At 42.1% G+C, this 20,268-nt stretch overlaps 1 protein-coding gene across 3 annotated transcripts in view; it reads left to right on the forward strand.

The window, feature by feature from the left end:
- Nucleotides 1–20,268, forward strand: part of LOC138488688 (uncharacterized) — a 1,693,320-nt gene that overhangs the window by 1,212,218 nt on the left and 460,834 nt on the right. For all 3 annotated transcript variants that reach the window (XM_069615913.1, XM_069615915.1, XM_069615914.1), the window contains one exon: nt 20,211–20,253. In XM_069615913.1, the coding sequence (XP_069472014.1) occupies nt 20,211–20,253 (43 nt within the window). The remainder of the gene's footprint in view (nt 1–20,210; nt 20,254–20,268) is intronic.

The raw sequence follows: 20,268 nt of genomic DNA on the forward strand, positions 1-20,268 counted from the left end.
CACAACCCACAGATCCAGAAGAGAGATGGATTTAAATCTCCAGTCGCAAATGGTGTCCTGCGGTTCCCTGGAAAAAGTGGAAGGGGGCTCCATCCTGTCAGAAATTCTGGAAACATTTTTGATCTAGAGCAATCCTGGTATGTGTGCATGGTGCAGTGCTGGTCACTGTTCTCAAGTGTCATGTTGGGGCAATTGGCAATGCTGGCAAATAAAGGGAAATGGAAGAAGGTGGAAGACCCAGAGATCCTGTGCCGGTGTGATCTTATGAAGGTAGAGATAGTTGTGCACTTTCTGTATTTGCGTCTCCACTGTTCAAGGCTGAGAGCAGTCTGGCTCACACCTACACATAGAAAGGCCCTGCCCTGATGTTTTCTGCTCTGAAAACTGCCATGGTGTTTGCCACATCCATGAACTTCAGTAGAGCATGAAGCCATAGGGATCACCAACTTCGTAAAACATACTAAAACTCACCTTAGTCATCCATAGGATTTTTTGCACACCTTCATGTATCAGAGTTTTGTATGGCAGTGTTTTTATGGAATAAGTTATAAGCTTCAATATGTTTTATTATTACAGTTTGTACATGTATTTGATTGTATGTATATGTTTTATAGGCTCTCATCACCTGGCAAAAATGGATTGCTTAGTTGTCCTACCTAACCATCCTGTTTGTTGTCAGGGGCAAACATCTCTAGATGGCTATGAAGCTAGCTTGAGGACCGTTGCCTTGTGGCTGGCCATCTTTTTGTGTTTGGACTCACGCCCTATTTAGGGGAAATATTGGGATAAATGGTGTAGCGTGAGAGATGGTATTTCCGAATAAGAAAACATCAGCCGGGGCCCTTATTGAAAATAGGGCCGGATTCTGTGTTCCATGTGAAATCAGAAAAGTCCAATTTCGTGATGGAAGAAAACTTTTTTATTTGCTCCATGTTATGGGCCAATATTTATATAGCTATAGAATATGGAGTAAATAACAAAAGTGTCGTTCCAACAAGTAATTACACTTTTCTTATTTCACATGGAGCTCAGAGCGAGGCCCATGGTGATGTGCCAGGCTGATTGACAGTGCTTTAGTGCCACCCTTTAGTAATAACACTAGTCCCCGGAGACAGGGGGGGAGAAAAGGGGAGGGTCATGATAGAGTGGGCAATGCCCTTTCAGACATGATTGCCCTCGCCTTTGCTGCGGGCAGTAACTCCAGGGAGGACATTTTCCTACAACCATAAATGCTCCCACCCTGGGTCTATAAGGCAGAATTTAGAGCACACGATTGAGTGAACAAGGCTAAGCAGGGCACACACAGATGGCAGGGTTAGCTTCCTGCAAGCTTTAAGCGCGCTCCTACATTCAAGCTCAAGTATCAAACCTTAACCTGAAAGCACTCCCCTCTCACTGTAAGGGAGAGAGGAAATGCAGATATCATTTCATAATCAGGCCCATTGAGTGGCCGAGGGACGATATAATTAAGCAAACGCACAAGTCTGGACTGGTCTATAGGGAACTCTGGAGATTTCCCAGTAGACCCTGCACCCTGGGCCTCTTGTGGGTGGTTATCTAATTTATTGTCAAATGTTCTCATAGGAAAAGGTCTAGGCTTGGTCAAAATGTGCAATATGAGGCCACTTTGAAAATTATTTCCAGGACCTCCTTTGGTAACCAGGCCACCCGTTTCCAGGCACCAGGACTTTAACTTGCAATGACCTATACATCTTGTTTCTTGCAGGTTCTCATCTTCTGCAAAATCTTCATTGCAGCTTGTGACTGCATGTGTGTGTGCCCTTTACACTACCGTTGAGTCAATTCCTTGTATTGAGGTTTGTCCTTTGAAGATGAAGGCTTTTGCTGAAACGCTTTTCTTAGCAAATAACCCCTAATTTCTGCTCTAATATGAGTCTTCATCAAGGAACTGCTTTCTTTATCTTTTCCTGATTTGTAGTTTGTATGTTATTGATGCCTAAGCCCTGTACATAGTATCAATGCTGCAATTTACATGAGCAAGTAATCAGGAAACCAACAGATCAAGAAACCAACAGATCAAGAGATTAAAAGGTGCAATTTTAATTGAGACTTAAAAAGAGAAAAAGAAGAGATGGAACGCAAAGAAAGAGCAATAGCATCACTACCTAGCCCCCCTCCCTCCCTATAGGCATGCTAGCCAGAAGAGTCACATAGCCCGCTCAGCTTTTTGTTTGGTCTCCCTGTCAGCCATGTTACCTCATCCCACAATACCACACTACCACTCCACACCACCAACACACCACTCCATACCACTCCACATCATTAAAGAAACATTTTCCCCCTAGGCCTTATCACACACAACTGTAAAGGTTCGCAAATCGTTATGAATTGTTATGAAGCAGTATTGCGTAATAATATGACGTATTTTTATTGCCAACAAATATGAATGAATAGCAAACTTAGCATTGTTACACAATCAAGTATTTTACATTTGTACTAGTGAACAGGCCTTTGTACAAAGGCAAAAGTACAGGTTTTCATTTACACTGCAGGGCCGCTATATATCCTAAGCCAACAGCTCCCACTAGCAATGACAATAGGCAAATCTATGCAAATTGGCATTGTCTCTATATATCCTAAGGCAACAGCGCCCTGTAGTGGTGACAACAGGCTAGGTTACTGCATCGGACAAACATACATCTGGCCTTTTATTATATTAAACCAACACTTATGCAATTGCTTTGTGTTTCCCCTGTAAAGTTTTTTTCAAGGCTGACTCATTTCTCAAAGGTGAATCAAATTCATATGCTTGCAATTCCTTCTTTTTTTAAACAATGTTTGTCACTGTGAATATTGTTCACATCACAAACATTCAGTTTTATATACATATTGAAGTTATAATCAAAATACATGTGTGCAACTACCAAAGATTTGGTTGGATGAAAGGAAAAAGAAAAAGAAATAAAAAACATGTATGGCATACATCTGTCAAAGAATAAGTTCTCATCAAATCCAAGACTATTGTGAAGAACATTTTCATCATATGGAGATAAGAAAATTATGTTTATGCAGTATTCAACTAATCGTGATATAAGTACAATTGATGAATTTATTTAATAATAACTGGTTTACCAAAATGTCGTATTGTACTATAGGTGCCAAATTTGTATGATTTCCCTTGGCTGAAATTGGTTGCCTCAGATTAAAATATTTAAGTAAGAAATTCCATTTGTATATTGAAATTCTTCACATTCTTGCACTATGTCTTTTATATAATTGCTGAATCCAGAAATGTCTTCTTGCCTATTGTGATTGGATATACAGAAGTTAGGTTACTTTCCAAATACTTCCTTTAGTCTTAGCCTTCAATTTCATGTTCTGCTTGAAAGATTTATTATTTTAATTTTAGTCTCAAAATTTGATTTCCAAAATGTAGGTTTATTTGTCTTATGATTATCATATTGAATTTCTTCCTTGGACTTTTCTATTTCATAGCTCTATTGCAACTGCCAGTGGATTTCTAATATTATTCTTGAATTCTATTCTGTGGAACTTATATATGTATGGAAACAGAAAATAATGATTTTTCTAGAATTGTTGCTCACTATGAATGCTAAGGTACAAAAGGTGATATGAAACCCTTAAAACGTAAATTACGTCAGATGTAATTTTATATTTGTAAACAGATCTTCGGCATAATACATTTATATGCTATCCTTCCATGGATGTATGAAATTTAACTTTTCATGTGTTTAATTTTGTTATCAACATAACAATGTTCTTGTTTTATACTCTTCTGAATTTTAATCAAGAATTCTGATTTATACGATTATTCGACCACCTGCTAAATTTGTTCTGTGGTTACACATTTGTTGCGAGGCTCCCGATCATAAACGTATATTCTCCTTAACCACATCCTTACAAACTAATCTATATTTCTGATAAATCATGTGTTTAATTGGATCAAAACAAGGATGGCTACTGGAATTATGTCCAGAAGGAGTCACACAAAAAAATAATTGCATCATGTATTATTAGATGTGTTTATATGTAGTGTGAATGGATACGTTGCACTTTTGTCAACCAATCATACTATTGGTAGAAGAAGTGAATAGTTTTTAGTGTTCCTATTACAGGAACGTGCTTGGTAGAACTTCAAGTTCCACTTCCTGTACATCCCTAGGTACTGTGAATATATCTATTGTACTTGCTCTACCCAATACATACTGGTATAACACATAATCACATGTATCTCATTGTCAACATTCAAATTATTCTGCCATCTTCTATTATATGGTTATGTATTAGAATCATGAAGTAATACATTATTAACATGCATTCTCTCATATGAAAAAATAAATATCATATTCTGTATTTAGTTCATTTTGTGCAGTGCATAATTGGCAGATTGTACCTGCCTCCATTTGTCTCAATTCATTTTCTCAATTGATTGCTCTCATGTCCGATTTGATTTGTTTCACTCCTACAAATTTGATGAACTCTGTAGTGTCCATTTTCTGTACTTTTTGCTAATGAGCTGCCAGAGGAAATTTTGGATCCTGTCCCCAGATCATCCTGAGATATTCTCTAATCCTTGTTCTAAACTTTCTTATTGTATTGCCCAAAAACATTTTTGTACATAAGCAGATGATCATAAATTCACCAATCTGTGTATGCAGTTCATATGTTCTGAAATAGTTCACAGTCTTTATCTGTTTGCAATATGTGAACATTAATCATTGCATACTTAAACATATTACATGTGCCATGAGTAGTCGCAGATCGATTTTTACATTTTTCTTCTCCACTCCACACCACCACAACACCAACTCAACCATCCATGCCACCACTCTACACCACCACTCCATCTAAACACTCCACACCAACACAACCCTACAGCTAAACACCACATACATCTCCACACCCCCCAAGCATCACAGTACCCCACACTACACCTCCACAGCACTCACACCACCATCACATGGTCGACACACCCTCACACCTCCACCCTCTTAGACTGCCACACAACAGACCTATAGTCTCTGGCCCCACCAAGCCACAACATCACACCCAAATACCTCTACATCCCCAACTGCCACACCCACACTCCACACCAACATTGCTCACCACCACTCCACAAAACCATGCCACCACACCTCACCACGCCACCATTTTACCACACCACACCAACTCCTACACCACCATAACACCACAAAACTCTATCCCACCCCGCTCTAACTTATTCTCCCACTGTAACTTCTGTCACCCTAATCTAGCACCCCAGCCACATCCTACCCCAACCCTACCTCTGCCACACATCCATCCACCTCAACCCCTGTCCAGACCCTGCCCCTCTCCAATGACCACCCCTCCTGAACCCTCTTTACCCCCACTTCTTCATCCATTTTAACCCCACCCACCATTCCTTACCCTTCTTTTCCCAAACAGCCCTTCCTCACCTCTCTGTACTTCCACCACCAACCCCTCCTTTCCCCTACATGCCCCATCCAGCCTTCTCACCTCTATCTACCCAATCCACCCTTCCTCACACCTCTCTACTCATGCCCACAATTCCGTACCCCCCTTTGTCCCCAAGGAACTTACCCCTACCACTTCAACAATGAACTGCTTCTCACTGTGATATGAATATTATGTAGAAAGAACGTTTCCACTTCTGATGCCTGTGGCATATCTGTTCTTTGGGAGTGAATATTGCATTGGAACTGCCAGGATGATACCTGTTCTGTAAATGGAAACCTGGCATTGCTGCTGCTTGGGATGGACCTCTTCTTTACTGATGCAAACTTGGACTCCTACTGACCATACCTGTTTAGTGAGTGTGGGTGAAGCCTGCACAACTACTGTGTTTGCTCTGTCTAGCATGTCCATGTGGAAAGTGGCATGGCAATTGTCTGGGCACATTGCAAGAACTGTCATATGAATGGAATGAGAGGATAACTCAGGGGCAATGCACTTGTGTTGGACACAAGACAATGCAGAGCAGCACAGGTTTGATTCCATGTCCCACACTTAGAGGCTGGACCGCGACATGAAGCGCAATAAAAGCAGTGCATGCTTAACGTATTAAGGCAGTACATAGGGGGGTGCAGGTGAAATTGGCACACAAAGAAATGTCCATTATATAAGTCTGCACATGGACACTTGAAGCTAACCTAGAGGTTGTAGCTGTGCACAAGAGGTTGTAGCTGTGCTTGTGGAGAAAGCATTCATGGGAGGCTGGACCTTTTAAGGTGAACCTGAGCATGTGAAGTTGTTCTGGCATATGATGATAATATATGGGCATATGAGAAAATACCTGGGCATGCAATGATTTAATCTGGATTATGCTGCTGAGCATGGATGTGCTCAATCTTGGCCTGTGAAGGTGAGCTGGTGTACAAGAGCTGTACGTTGGCAGGCTAGGCTGAACCTGAGCATTTTAAGTTGCTCATGGCATGTGATGACTGTATATTGAAAAGTAAGACTGATCATGGGCATATGAAAGATTTCTTGAAGTATGTTGGCTGGAAGTTTGCACAAAGCCAAGTAAATTTCACAGTAGATGAACTCATGAACTTAATTCATAACATGTCTATTTAGTAGCATATACAATGTGGGCAAACTCAAAAGGGGTTCGAATGAGAAAACAAAATTCTTCTCACTATGACAGCTCCTTCAAATGCTCTCTACTAGTGTCAATCACAGTCTTAAGTGTAAAGGTGCTCAGATGAGTGATCCTAGTGACTGGCTGGCCTCTTTCTTTAAGTCAGTGTCCTCGCTTGACAAAGCTTGCTTTGTCGCTGGCACTGGGGCCGGCACACCCGAATGGCTTGCTCCATTCCCAAAAGTTGTACAGATGCTCATTCTAGATGGTGTCCAGATGCTCTTGATGCCTCATTTCTATTTCCAGTGCACAGTGCCAATCGGCCATGGTCCTTATCAGTAAGCCTGAGGAGACCTTCAATGCGTCTTAATGCGTAAGTTGCTAGAATGTGTGTATCTTGCCTGTCTCTCATAATTTTCCCTCTCCTGTCTGCAGTTTTCCCATGGAAACCTTCAAGCTAGAATCTTCTGGTTCCTGTTCCTCTCTTTACTTATCCTTCGTGTTTGCTTTGATCTACTTCCTCCTTTTTGAGTCCTGGCTTGCTCCGGTTGCTGATGCCTCGTAGTAGTTCTGGAACCTTATTGCCAATGCTGGCTGCAGAGTGAAAGAGATGCACCCTGAAGAGTCATCCAGCATTCCCCCCACCCGGGGTTTTTTCTCTGATATCAGGTTTACTGTTTTAGGGAGCCAACTTTCTGGTTTGTCTATTTAGACAGAGTGGTTTCCGCAAATGACCAACCCCAATTCGCAAAGAGCAAGCACCCAGAGATACGGGTAATACCTTTCATTGACTCACAGGTAGGGTAGCATCACTCATATGATTGATGTATTCATGTTGGGGCATTAGGCTCTTTTGCAGTAAGTTCCATACCATCTCTGAGAAGAGGAGTAGGCCGGGAAGGTCTCTAAGATCCTCATTGAGATCTAGCTCACCACTCACAAGGCTCTGTGGGCTTGTTACTGGGCCTTGCAATTAGCCCTCAAGGTGGCTGCTGTCTAACCTCTTTGATGTGTTGACAAGTGCTTGTTCCTTCTCCGAAACAACAGATAGGCTTATGTTGTCTTACTCTCAAGCTTTCAATGCCCCTATGCCTCCAAGGCACTTCCCATTGCTCTCCTCCTGATGTCCTACTTCTTCTCTCCTCCCTCTACTATTCTTTCCATCCTGCCACTTCTTAATTTTTTTCTCTTCTGATATTTTCCCCTCTGACTTGATATTCACCTCCAACCTCTTCTGACCTCTTCCCTCCTCTTTTGTCTGCACCTCCACCGCCTGCTGCACCTTTGACTCACTCTGTATCCCAACTTTTGAATCCTATTGCACATTGCATCCCTCTTCATCTTCAAACCATTCTGCAACTCCTCCTTTTCACCGCTCTCTGCTGCATTGCTACTAACTCCTACACCCATTATTTTTCTCCCCTCATTCATGTATTGTAAAAACATATTTATCTGAAACACGTGTTTATAAATTAAATGTATTATGCATGGCCGAGACAACCTTATAATGCACATATCACCAAATTACATTTCATGTAAAGGTTACATTCTAACAGTGTCCATTTGTGTGCAGCCATGCTGTACACCTCATAAAAAAGTGTATTCAATATGTGCGAGAAACCATTAACCTAAAGTAAAATGCATAAGCCGTTATACATATTACATTAAAATACATTGTCAACTGCTGAATTAGGAGGACCATACACCATATCCTTGCTTTCTAGTTTGCTTGTCATGGGAATAAAGTTCGGAATTTACATACAGAAAGTTGTCCCAACCGGAAACTTATTTATCTTGAAGATTAAATCAGTGTTCTTTTAATGGTGGTCTTGTTTTGCGATCATCTATGAACCAGATAGATCTACAATTAAACAATGGAAAGACAAAAGGGCAACTAAATAATGCTGCGAGATCCGTCCCCCTTAGCTAGACCTACGGACGTTTCAAAACATAAAGGATCTTGCAGCAACCATGTGGGCCCTCCTATAAGCATTGAAATTCACCAAAAGAAGACAACTGTAAACATTAAACCTTAAAGACCACTAAATAATACAAATCAGTATAATATTTTATTAAATTAGCATACGAAATTGCAAAATTTCATCAAAAAAGTTAAAAAATACAGTGGCTATCACTGAAACACTTAAAACCCTATTTAGAATCACATAAACATTAATACACATAATAAAGTGCGCAGTAGGCCCGAAACAATCGGGAAACTAAAAAAGCTCTGATACAAACAACTGGCTTCAATAACGAGTTGTAAGAACAGAGTGTGAAGACCCAATTTCATGAAAAAAAATGTTTTATTTGTTTTTAATACTAACCTAAGGGGTAGTCCCTACTTTACCGGGTACTGCCTCTCTATACCAAATGCCTAGATAGATCCACACCTCCGTGTCTACCCCAGTAGCCCAAGTCCCGGCTGGTGATGTGGGCCCACTTTCTCTTTCGTCAGCCTCAGTATAAGCCCCGCTCACTTCCGGGCTCAGATACGGGCAGATACCATCTAGTTCATAGATGATCGTTAACCACACATCGAAGTTCAACAAGAGTTGCTTCTGCCCACAGGGACATTTTGAACCCGGAGACTTTATAACGCTATTAGAGGCCATGAATTAATTGACAGCAAGCATTCAGCGAGTTATTGATCACACACTATTATCCAGTACTCTATGAGCTCCCTTGGACGCCCCACGTGGAGAAATCTTGCGAAGACGGCATTTGAAAGCAGAGACTCTGAACTGACAATAGAGTTTAGGGGTTGCTCCTGCTTTCTGATCCTGGGGAAGGCGGTCCTATGCAGATTTGTTCCGCAGAAACGTGTTGAACCTTGAGAGACAATTTACTATATGTTTCCATGAGGCTGAAGGTCTCTCATAATTACAATTTGAGACCAACGTAGACCCCTGAGTCCACTGATTCAGTTGTTGGACACAAGCTTCTGCTGAATTTTGTCATCATGATTTTCTAGTGATTAGCTAGATAGAGAGGCATCTGTATTTTACATTGTCAGTTTGTTTTTTCCCAGACTGCTATCTCTCATGCTGACTTTTTAAGTTTGAATTCTTGTTTGTTGTTGGATAACCCATTTGGGTTTTGATTCATAAATTGTAACTTTATTTGTGTGCCTTTGTTGGAATTATTATTAAATATTATTCCTGATTATACAAAAAAGAAAAAAGGTGTGGTCTAGAAAATGTATTTGAGAAGGAATAAGAAACTGGACCTTACCGTAGAAAGGCTGAGCAATCAATACCTCAGCAACACCAGACCACCATTAAAAGAAAATTGATTTAACCTTCAAGATAAATAACTTTCTTGTTGGGACAACTTTCTGTGTGTAAATTTCTATCATTTCCCCACCCCAACCAAAGTAGGGGACTGTCCTTTGTTTTTTTATGGGAATAAAGTTCAGCTGCAGTTTAAACCTGGCCTGTAATCATTAAAGCGGATCCCAATTGAGAGGTCACCTCTGTGGCTGAACAAAATCCCATAAGCAATCAGTAACTAATCTGTTAAATTAGCTCAACAGATACAAATGGGTTATTCAGAGCATAAGCATGGCTCTTCTCACATGATGTTTAATCTTGTATATACATGCATTGTATTGTATTGTATTCCTTTAATTTAGTATGTCGGTTGCTCACCACACCAATGTAATTTAAATACTTGCTTGCATCTGTCTCATTGTTATCTTATGCAACCTTGCTAATGTGCCCAGATACCTACGGGTTTGGCGTGCTATAGAAATAAATAAACAAATAAACATATGATTAACTGTAAAAGAAAACAGGTACATAAGCCTGTTTGCATTCCAAAATCCTCACTTTTGCATTGTCTAACAGATCTATGGGCAAAATCAGATCATATGTTCAGGATCTGTTTCTTGGGTAAGAAATGCATTAAAACACCATGTTTCAAGCAAACCATTACCTTTTTGATCTGAGGCACATCCATAAAATACCATCTGTTCTGTGTCTGTTTGATGGCATGCATTCTTAGGTGGCTTAAGACAGCAATAAAGTTAATAATCAATTATCATGGAAACATGTAATGCGCACCTATGGAAAAACAAGTTACAATAAAGGGATTGGTTTAACTGCGCCAAAATGAAATCACATTATCAGCCATAACTTTGGAATGTTTTGCTTGATTTAAAAACCAAAAACAGATTTCTATTCAGCAATGCAATCGCCATTATTTACATACAAACACAACATATGAATATGTTATTAATACATTTACATATTTCTATAACTTTAATCATATTATAGGTTATTGGAACATGAATCCTATCTCCAGATTCAGAAATCTCTTGTGATTTTGAATGTGCTGGCCTCAATAATGGGATAGGTCCATAACAGAAGTTATGAGCGGAAATCAATATCACTCCGGTATGATAAAAACTCCAGATTTAAGGAGGGAAAAATATCCCATATCACATGGAGAAATATTGAACCAATCAAAATAAAGAGGAGCATACTTGGGAGTGTCAGTATCTGAAGATAGACAATGCCAGGCTCAGTCCAGTGAGGAAATGCTGTATCAAGTGAAAGCTGCATGCGTGGAGTTTATCAATTATTTCGGGCAAACACTCAGGAAATAGCCATAATTATTGTGAAATCTGCAGACTATGGAAACTTGTCAGCCAGGAGAAGTGGTGAGTGGAGTTCTTTCTAGGTTGCAGCTGATGCAATTCCCCATATGTAGGCCATTTCCAGAGGGAGCCTGATGCAGAAGCCTTGCTGAAGACATAATCAGATTGCCTGAGAGGGATTTTGAAAGCACAGCAGTGCTTCCCTGGCTGAGCTGCACAGATCTGTTGAAGTCTCTTCCGGTTTAGTGCCTTTAAACGACAAACCAAAGTGAGTATAACTAGGGGTGTAACAGTTATAGATACAGTGAGCAACTTAATTGAACTGTAATAACCGTCATGTTGTTTATACAGGTATACCGTTCTAGGGCATGCAGCTATTAAGTGAGCTTTTCAATCTGATTTGGAAAGGCTGCAGTAAGCAAGTGCTGCGCATTCTGGATCTTGCACTGTGAGATGTGGCGTATGCCAAGGGGGCCTTGTTTGGCAGACAAGAGCATAGGGAAAGTGAGGCCACATTAGTAAACGCAGCTTTGATGCTGTGACGGCTCTTTCTCTGTGATCAGTAGAGTCGGGTTAAAGATCAGCCAATTTGTAGTTTTCCCACCAATTTGAAAGATGGGAAACTACACATCCCAGAATTCAAAGGGGGGAATGAATTGGATGCCCTTCTGATGCATGTCCACAAAAAACTTTAGCTTTGTTGACTGTATGAACACTGGGCCCATCAGCGCTTTGTGCTAGTATATAAACTGCCCCCCCAAAGTCTTCCATGTAGATTTGCACATTGGCAATAGAGTTGTTGCTTCGCTTCATCCTTCTCCTGCCTGCTGCATATTGCACTGGACTCAAGCAGGCAGGACAAATTCTATATTCAATTTGAAGTATCCAGAGCAGTGATGGTGAGATATTTCTAAGGTCTGTCCTCGATTTGTGACACCACCCATGAAAGCATTCCTCCGTCTCAACTCACATGACAAGTGTCCTAATGCGCTCAGACCTGGGGAAAATGGTAATGATGGGGCTGTGGTGAGGCGGTGGTCCCGGCCATATTTGTGCCAATATGTATTTTAACTTTGTCATTTTCAAAATGTTTTTGTGCCACTATCTTTAAGAAGGTAAATGAACATCTATTGCAAGAATCAAGAAAGAAATCAACAGCGCCCACTGAACGTTCTCCTGTTAGTATTACATGATCTGTGGTGACTCCAACATCAGACCTTTATAATACACAATGCATATGGTAAACCAGCGATAGTGATTTGATCAATCTGCAACCTTTCAGTGAGTGTGTGTTGGCTATGACATTTTGACAAAAGAAACACAATGATATGGGCTTTCAGAACTCACATAAGTGACTTTTCTCCCTTTAATGGGATAAAGCGTTATCAAAACAAACTTTTATGACTGATCGCAGTGAGGGGTCATGATGCCCATGCCATGTGGTTCCAAAATAATGCAGGTCGAGGTCGATTTTCAAAGCGATGACCTGTAACTGAGCAGTAAGCTCATTGCTCAAAATGTGTATTTTAACACTTCCACTAGTCACCCTTTCATTCAAGGCAATCAACGAGTGAGTGCCATGAAAGACCAAATCTGCAGCCGCCTTAGATTCCTGGAGGATCAGCTAAAAATGTGCAGAGACAAGTTTCAAAATTCTGACAATTTATGACCTTTAAGAAAATATTTGTTAAGATTAGTTAACTCCACCTGCTATACCGCGATAAATATGATATATCGTCATTTGGCAAGAAAGTTATCATACCGCCATAAAACAAATATCGTGACACCCCTAAATATAACTAGGTCTGTGCATTTAGACAAATGTCCCAGAAATTAGTTAAAACCCCTGATACCAATTGGAAGTCTTTTAGGGTAATCTTTTACAAGCTAGACCACTGAATGGGAACTGGGCTGTAAAGGAAACCTTGTGGAGGAATATGTAAAAGAGTGATTGATATTGGAATGTAACACTGATAAGTGCTAATAATTTTAATGTTTATCCTGGAAAAGATTATACACACTTGTCCAAAATAGTTATTCAGATTTGGTTTGTTACAGATGGATGTTTTGTGTGCAAAGTGAATGAAAATATTAGCTAGTAAATAGCAGGCAGGATATTTCTTTTCTATAGGCAAGCTTCCTCTATTCCTATGGAATACTGCAGGTGATTTCTCCAGAATAATGTTTGGGTGGCACTTTTATTTGTGTTCTCTTATTTTACATAAAACAGAATATTCTGATCAAAAACAGCCTATTTCGTGTCCCAGAATGATGGGGTGGGAATGCCATTGTCTGGGGGTTTAGATCAGGGGGTGTTTCTCCCCATAATGAATATGAAAATGAGATAAGATCACTCACAATATGTGTGCATAGACTCTACCTGTGCCAGGTTCAACCCAGCACATGGCATCTGAGAGGCAGAATAGGTTCTATGTGGTAGAAAAATAACCACAATGAGAGGAGCCATATGGGCACAAGGGAGAATAATGCTAGTAGGGATGCAATAGGAGCATGAAAGGGGAGGAGATTAACCTTTAATATTGTTCAGCCAAACTCTCTTCCTGTTTGTGCTCTCCAACTGCTTGTAATAAACAAGCATTGGCAATGCCAACAGTTTGGGCTTTTGTGTAAGCATAGGAAAGGCACTTGCCAGGCAGTGCCATAATATTAATAACTGCCCATTGATGGTAGCAGGTCAAAATAATGCGAGTACCCGGGCGTCTAATAGTAGTGACTGGTAAATGCCTAATACATATACTCAAGCCACAATGGTTTGCTTTGCCAATGCTTGTTTTAAACAGAACTTCAGTGAAGGACACCCAATGTGCCTATAAATCGAGTGGCTGAAGGCAGGCCTGGTTAAGACATTTTTATTACACCAGTAGTGTGTTTACAACTCCACTTAAGCCATTAACTCTGAGAAGACTGCTTTGAAAAAACACTGGCAGGCACTGCCAGTGCAATGTTTGATGGTAAGGAAGAGTTTTGGAGGGGGAGGTGCAGGAACTGGATGGGAATGGGCAAAGGGATTAGCATGGCCATGGGCAGACAATGGGTGAGAAAATAACCAAACAACACCATCAAGCTTTTTGTCCCTCCTCATATGCTATCTCTCCCTATCTGTACTCTAATGCAATAGTTTCGGCTAATAGGTGGCTCTGCCTCCTATTAACCCACACTAAAAAGGACCCTTTCTCCTTGAATGTTACAATGTCAAGATAACACTAATAAAAGTGATATGCCTGGCACTAACATTGCTGCTCCACGAGACACCCGGAAGTGCGACCAAACATCTCTCTCTCTGTCTCTTTCTTTCTCTCCTCTCTGTGTTTCTCTTCATTCAGTCAATCGCTCATACACTCTCTGACATGTGAGTAGACACCCACACACACCCCCACTCTACCACACAATCGCCCACTTTCCAAAATATCACTGACATTTAATTCTCCATTATATCCTCTGAAATGTTACCAGCCTATATTTTCTTCGAATCACCATCATTTTCCTTCGACATTTTCTGGGTGTGTGGTATTCGCATGCACACACCTTTTACTCTGTGGCAGATTCTGGAGTGAAACATCTTACTGGAGTTCCATAGGAAGGGTGTGTGAGCAGAGTGGGGGTATTCCAACTGATTTCAGGTGCTGGATGATGTTAAGTGTGGGCAGCTGTGAGAATGCCACAAGGAGGGACATCGCACAAGTGGAAAAAATGAAAGTGATGGAAAACATCCCACCATAAAATAGTGCATGCGCAAGAATGTACCCTACATAATTTAGTACAGTACCCACCACAAAATTACATGTTCCAAATCCTTTAATGCTCCCTGCAAATTCTGGTGCTGTTTAACAAATGTAAATGATTGGTAACATGTGAAAACTACAGCTACCAGAATCCCTAGAGACTATAAGAGCTGGTAATTGGAATCACCTGCATACCAGCACAGCCTCCCTGATGATTGTTTGTGCCAGGAAAGCGCTAGGAGGAGAACAAAAACAGAACTGAACAGCAGATGGGATCCAACCCTGTTAATACTTTTTCAATGCTTTGGGATTCAACCCTGTAAATACTTATTATATTATTTTTAGTATTTAACCCAGTTACTTTTTGTATCAGGTCTAATTGGACTGAGAAACTGGAGTGCGCGCCTCACCATCCCCCTTCTGTTTTACAAATGTGCTAGTGTTGCCCCTGTTTCCCGGCCCCGGTCCAAGCAAGGGTGCGCACCTCCCTCACCAGAAGCAGAGGCAGTCCTTATGGGAACCACCACCCCCAAACCCTAGGCCGCCGGGTAGGGAGATGCACCTCAAAATAAAATTGTTGCTAACAAGAGAATGGCTACACCCTGAGTTCTTAGATCACTAATAGGCCCTGACCCCGGAGGGAATTGTATAGGGTTCCCACACTTATCCTTTAAACATTTTACCTTTTATATTCCCTGCAATTCCCCCGGCGTGAGAACCAACAAACTGGGGAACTGCTATTTCTGCTCACTCTTCCTTGGAAGGGTCTCGAGGACCATGAGGGTGAGTCTGAAGCAACAGGCCCCATATCTAAGCTCTGGTACCACCCACATGGAGTCTGAGGCCAGAGGATGGCCTATGTGGGGGGTCCCATCTCGCTAGTGCTACTACCTCACACTAGGATCCCTCCCCTCTACCGCTTTTCTCTACTTAGCATCCTTATATAAATGTAATATTTATATTACATACACTTATCTTACCACTGCTTAACCTTTAACCCTAGTCAGCATTCCCCCTAACACCTACCCCAAACTCTACAATTCCCCCCTACTTAATAATTAGCCTACTTAACTTGCAATCATTGCTCCACCTTCCGGGGTGCAGCAGACTTCTCTGCTCTTCCCCTCCCATGATGCGTATGGCATACTCAGCCCGGGAGGACTTTTATGAAGGGCCAGCCTCACTGCCCATGAGGCTGGCAGTCAGGTGGCACGGCCAGGCAGCCTGGCCTAGGCCGCCCCCCACAAGCGTCCCAGACTGTTCTTTTTGGCCCGGGCAGCACCTTGCATGCTGCCCAGGCACTTGACAATGCTGGGTCCTTCCAGTCTGGTCGCCAGGCAAGCCGACACCTGCCACGGCCCTGTGGCAGCCTATCAGCAGCTCTTGCCCACAGATATCCCTCTGCGGGTCTTCCCCATGCACTAACAAGCACCATTTAGGGATTAAGGCCATGGGGGCCGCTTGAGGCAGCGCACCCCCAGGTAAGTCCCTCTCCTTTCTCCTTCTCTTTTTCTCCATCCCTCTCCCTTCAACTGTCACTTTTAACTGTCTTCCTTTTTTAAATACTCACTGGGTTCTTTTTTCTCTCCTGCCCAGTCCATTCTTGGACAGGGGAGTTCTGTCTTTGTTCTTTCCTTCTTTTCTTCAAATATTCCATTCAGCCCCATGGAGGGCTGGATGGTTTCTGCCAATACAAACACATACACTGGAAACACATAAAAAAGTAAACACACTACACATTTAATAAAAATACTTGTATTACCCTGGTGTCTGCGTCTTTATTTTTCGGTATTCCATTAGGGGGAAAGCATCTAGCCCCTACTAGCCAGGCCCCATGGGGCCATTGCCTACACTAGATATTCTCTCTCAACAATGGAAATAGGTCACGTTCAGGTTCCTGGAGTTTCACTGGGCTGGTATAGTGCATTGTGGGAAATATAGTTTTCACTGCCTCTGAAAGATTCAGAAGTGTGGATTTCTGTTTCTATTTCACATTGCGGTGAATGTAGTTCTTAGAAGTGCATATTCCTCGTCAAGTCTTCTATTACACCAGCGTGATGAATTATGGGGGTTGTACTGATGAAAAGTACACACTATGGTTCTAGGTCTTCCAGTAGACAAACACACTGTATTGGCATCATTACGAATATGGTAGTGTGGTAAACTGTGGCAGAAAAGTGGCAGTAATGGATTAACCAGCACTTCACTGCTGCTTTCTCACACCTCCATACTATCAGTTTTTAGATAAAGTGGAGGAGAATCCTCCTGCACTTGGCTGGAGGTTTTTCCTCCATTATACTTCCAAAATATGGATGATTTACCACAGGCGGAATTATAGCTCACTGGAAGCGCTCCAAAACTCCAATGGATTCCAACATTAATGGGGACCAACTATGTTGAACCGCCTCTCTCGCAATTTGGTAAATTTACCACAAAACTGAGTGACCATAACAGTAACCACTGGTAAATCTGCCAAACGATAATGATTCCCATTATATGAGATTGTGTGGATCATCACAAGGTTGCCGGTAAGCCCAGTTTACCATTTCCACCGACCGATATCCCAGTATTACCAGAATATTACGGGGGTGGATTAACAGTAAATTCCCATTCCCATGGAGCCCCAAAGGTAGGGTGACCAGACGTCCTGGTTTTCTCAGGACAGTCTGGGGAAATCGCCCTACGTCCCGGTTTTTTTTTTCATTTTAGAAACCCCATCCGGGGTTTGCATGGTTGCGTGTCTATGGTAATTAAAATTGTAATTATTTTTCACACATGTTCAGAATGTTGGAGCTGGAGGATTGGCTCGAACCCCCAACCTTTCTGGTACAAGTCACAACACTTACTGACTGTGCTACAGAGACTGGCTCGGAAATGATTGTACAGCAAGCCATGTAATATCAGTTATAGCAAACTCTTGCCAAGATTCACAGACAAAACTGCGCAAATGAGATCATATACAGTTTATAAAAAGGAGAAGTGCTGGAAATATGATTGGGTGGTGGTTGTGGCCGCGTGTTGGGGGAGGGGCGATAATTGGTGGGCTGCAATGTCGAAGTCCCTCTTTTATGTTGTTGGTCGTCCCAGTTTTTCGTTTTGGAAATCTGGTCACCCTACCCACAGGACTCCATAGGATGGGAACCACTGAAGCACTGGCACCTTTGTTAATGGTGCCGGTGCTTCAGTGAATTATCTGCCGGTAGGGGCTTGAACTACCGGCAGGTGAGGCCGGCCGGTAGTTCAGGCCCCTACTGGCAGACTCAGAGTATGCCGGTGTGGAAAAGGTGCTTGTGCATGTTGTTACCGGCATCTTATTTCCAGACCAGCATACTTGTAATGACCCCCTTACTGTTTTTATATTCAGCATACCAATTTCCACAGATTAATGACCAAGGCTTCTTGGATGAAATTACCTTGGCTTTCTATTCCTGAACTACCGAACAAGTCCACCCTTTCCCGGCCCCAAACATTCCCAAGGAATCCATTTTGAGCCCTGTTTTGAAGCAGACTTCTTTAGATACAAGGAATTGGGGGAATTTTCACTCTATATAAAGCTGCCAGCTGCCATAGTGGGCAAAGAGCGCACAATCAGTAGTTGTTGGCCAATTCCAGCTGTGCTAGATCTGCTGTAGACCAGCATCCATCCAGGCAGGGGTGCCGAATCGGTACTCATTGCAGCGAGTGCTTCATGTGTGGGTGTGTTTGCCAGGGCTGGGCAAAGGCACGTATTTCTGAGCCTTAATGTCTCAGGCTCAGATTGATCATGAAGTCATGATAGCCAGAGCATCCATCGACCCCAAAGAGCAGGTTCGAGCTGTAGTTTAACCCCAAATGTGTCGGCACTGTTTGGTGTAGCTGTGGGCGGTGGCGGCAATGGTGGGGAACTGTGCAGCTATGGGTGATCTGTGCTCCATCATAGACAAAGGTGCAGCAAGTATCCAAGTGCTGCTTGACTCCTCGATGGCCTTAAATGTGCCAGTGTGCAATGTTGACTTGCATGTTTTGGAGAGAGAAAGAGAGAGAGAGAGAGGAAGAATGTTATTCGGACGACACAACCTCCTTTAACAAATTTAAAATCACAATATATACAAAATGGACAACAACACCAACAAAATATACAGCATCGTTAGCAAATTCAAACGACTTCGGTTAACCATCCATCAGAGCCAGAATACAACACTCCTACATTCATTGATTTCTTTAAAAGCATACTTAATCAAAGTGGCTGAATTTTTTGAAGGGGTGGATCTGTGATGCACATTTTGCACGCCAACCTTCTTGAGTGTTCCTTAACAGCGTTTTCTGACCTGAGCAGTAAGTACGTTGTTCAATGTCACCTGAGTAATTTAAGCTGAACCGGTTGGGTCTTAGTGGAGATTTTGAGGTCAGGCACGGGATGACCTCTGAGTTGATGCATTTTGTTTGCTTGTTTGGTGCATCTGTGCGGTACCGCATGTCGCTGCATTGAATTGTGAACAGTTGAGCTCATCCTTTTATCCATCGCAAAATGAGTACCAGCTGTTTAGCTATTACTAGCTATAGTAGTTATTTAATCAGAGAGAAGCTGGATTTGCAATGAGTGCAGTGTGATTGGCTCATTATTGAAATATAATGGGCCTCATTACGAGTTTGGCGACAGCCATAGAGCTACGAGCTCCATGACTGCCGCCAAACCGGGCTCCTTTACCGGGTTCACAGAATGGGGACTTACCGGGCCATTCCGAGTTCGGATGGCCCGGTAATTCCTCCCTCTGGGAACCCGGGCCTGGACCTTCCCCATTCCCATCTGAGCCCCCATAGGAATGTGAGAGGAAGCTAAAAACGGGCCGATTACGACCGGCCTGTTGTTAGCTCCCTATTCCCCTCGCGGGACCCGGTAAGGACGCCTGGTTTTACCACGTAATTTCGCGGGACCACCTCCATTAGCTGAGCCTGTTAACCCGTTCCGCGAAAGTCGTAATGAGGACCAATGTGTTGCAAAGAAACAAATTCTTCTATTCTAGGTAAACTGCCTGTTACGTGAGAAACCTACCCATCATAGTTAATTAATTAGCAAATGGCAACTTGCCCCTGTTTTTGGCGATCCTTAGCTGGTCTTCGTATTGTTTTGGCTAGTGTTATATTAAAACCTGTGTTTACTAATTAAATAAACGTCCGGCTTTTAGCAAACAGCCTTTTAACAACATATATATTTCAAAAAAGCAGCTAAAGGGGGTGACAGGAGGGGCTTTTTGGGTCTTTGAAGATACTTTCTACTGAAGGTGTATTTACAAGAACGTTGCTTTCTTTTTGTCATTCGCAGAGAACTCCTTTGAAAGAAGCGCGGCGGCCTTCTCAGCAAGCTGGTAAGGGAAAATGTC

The sequence above is a fragment of the Ambystoma mexicanum genome, chromosome 9 (genome assembly GCF_040938575.1).
Source record: "Ambystoma mexicanum isolate Mex_15411 chromosome 9, UKY_AmexF1_1, whole genome shotgun sequence".
NCBI lineage: Eukaryota > Metazoa > Chordata > Amphibia > Caudata > Ambystomatidae > Ambystoma > Ambystoma mexicanum.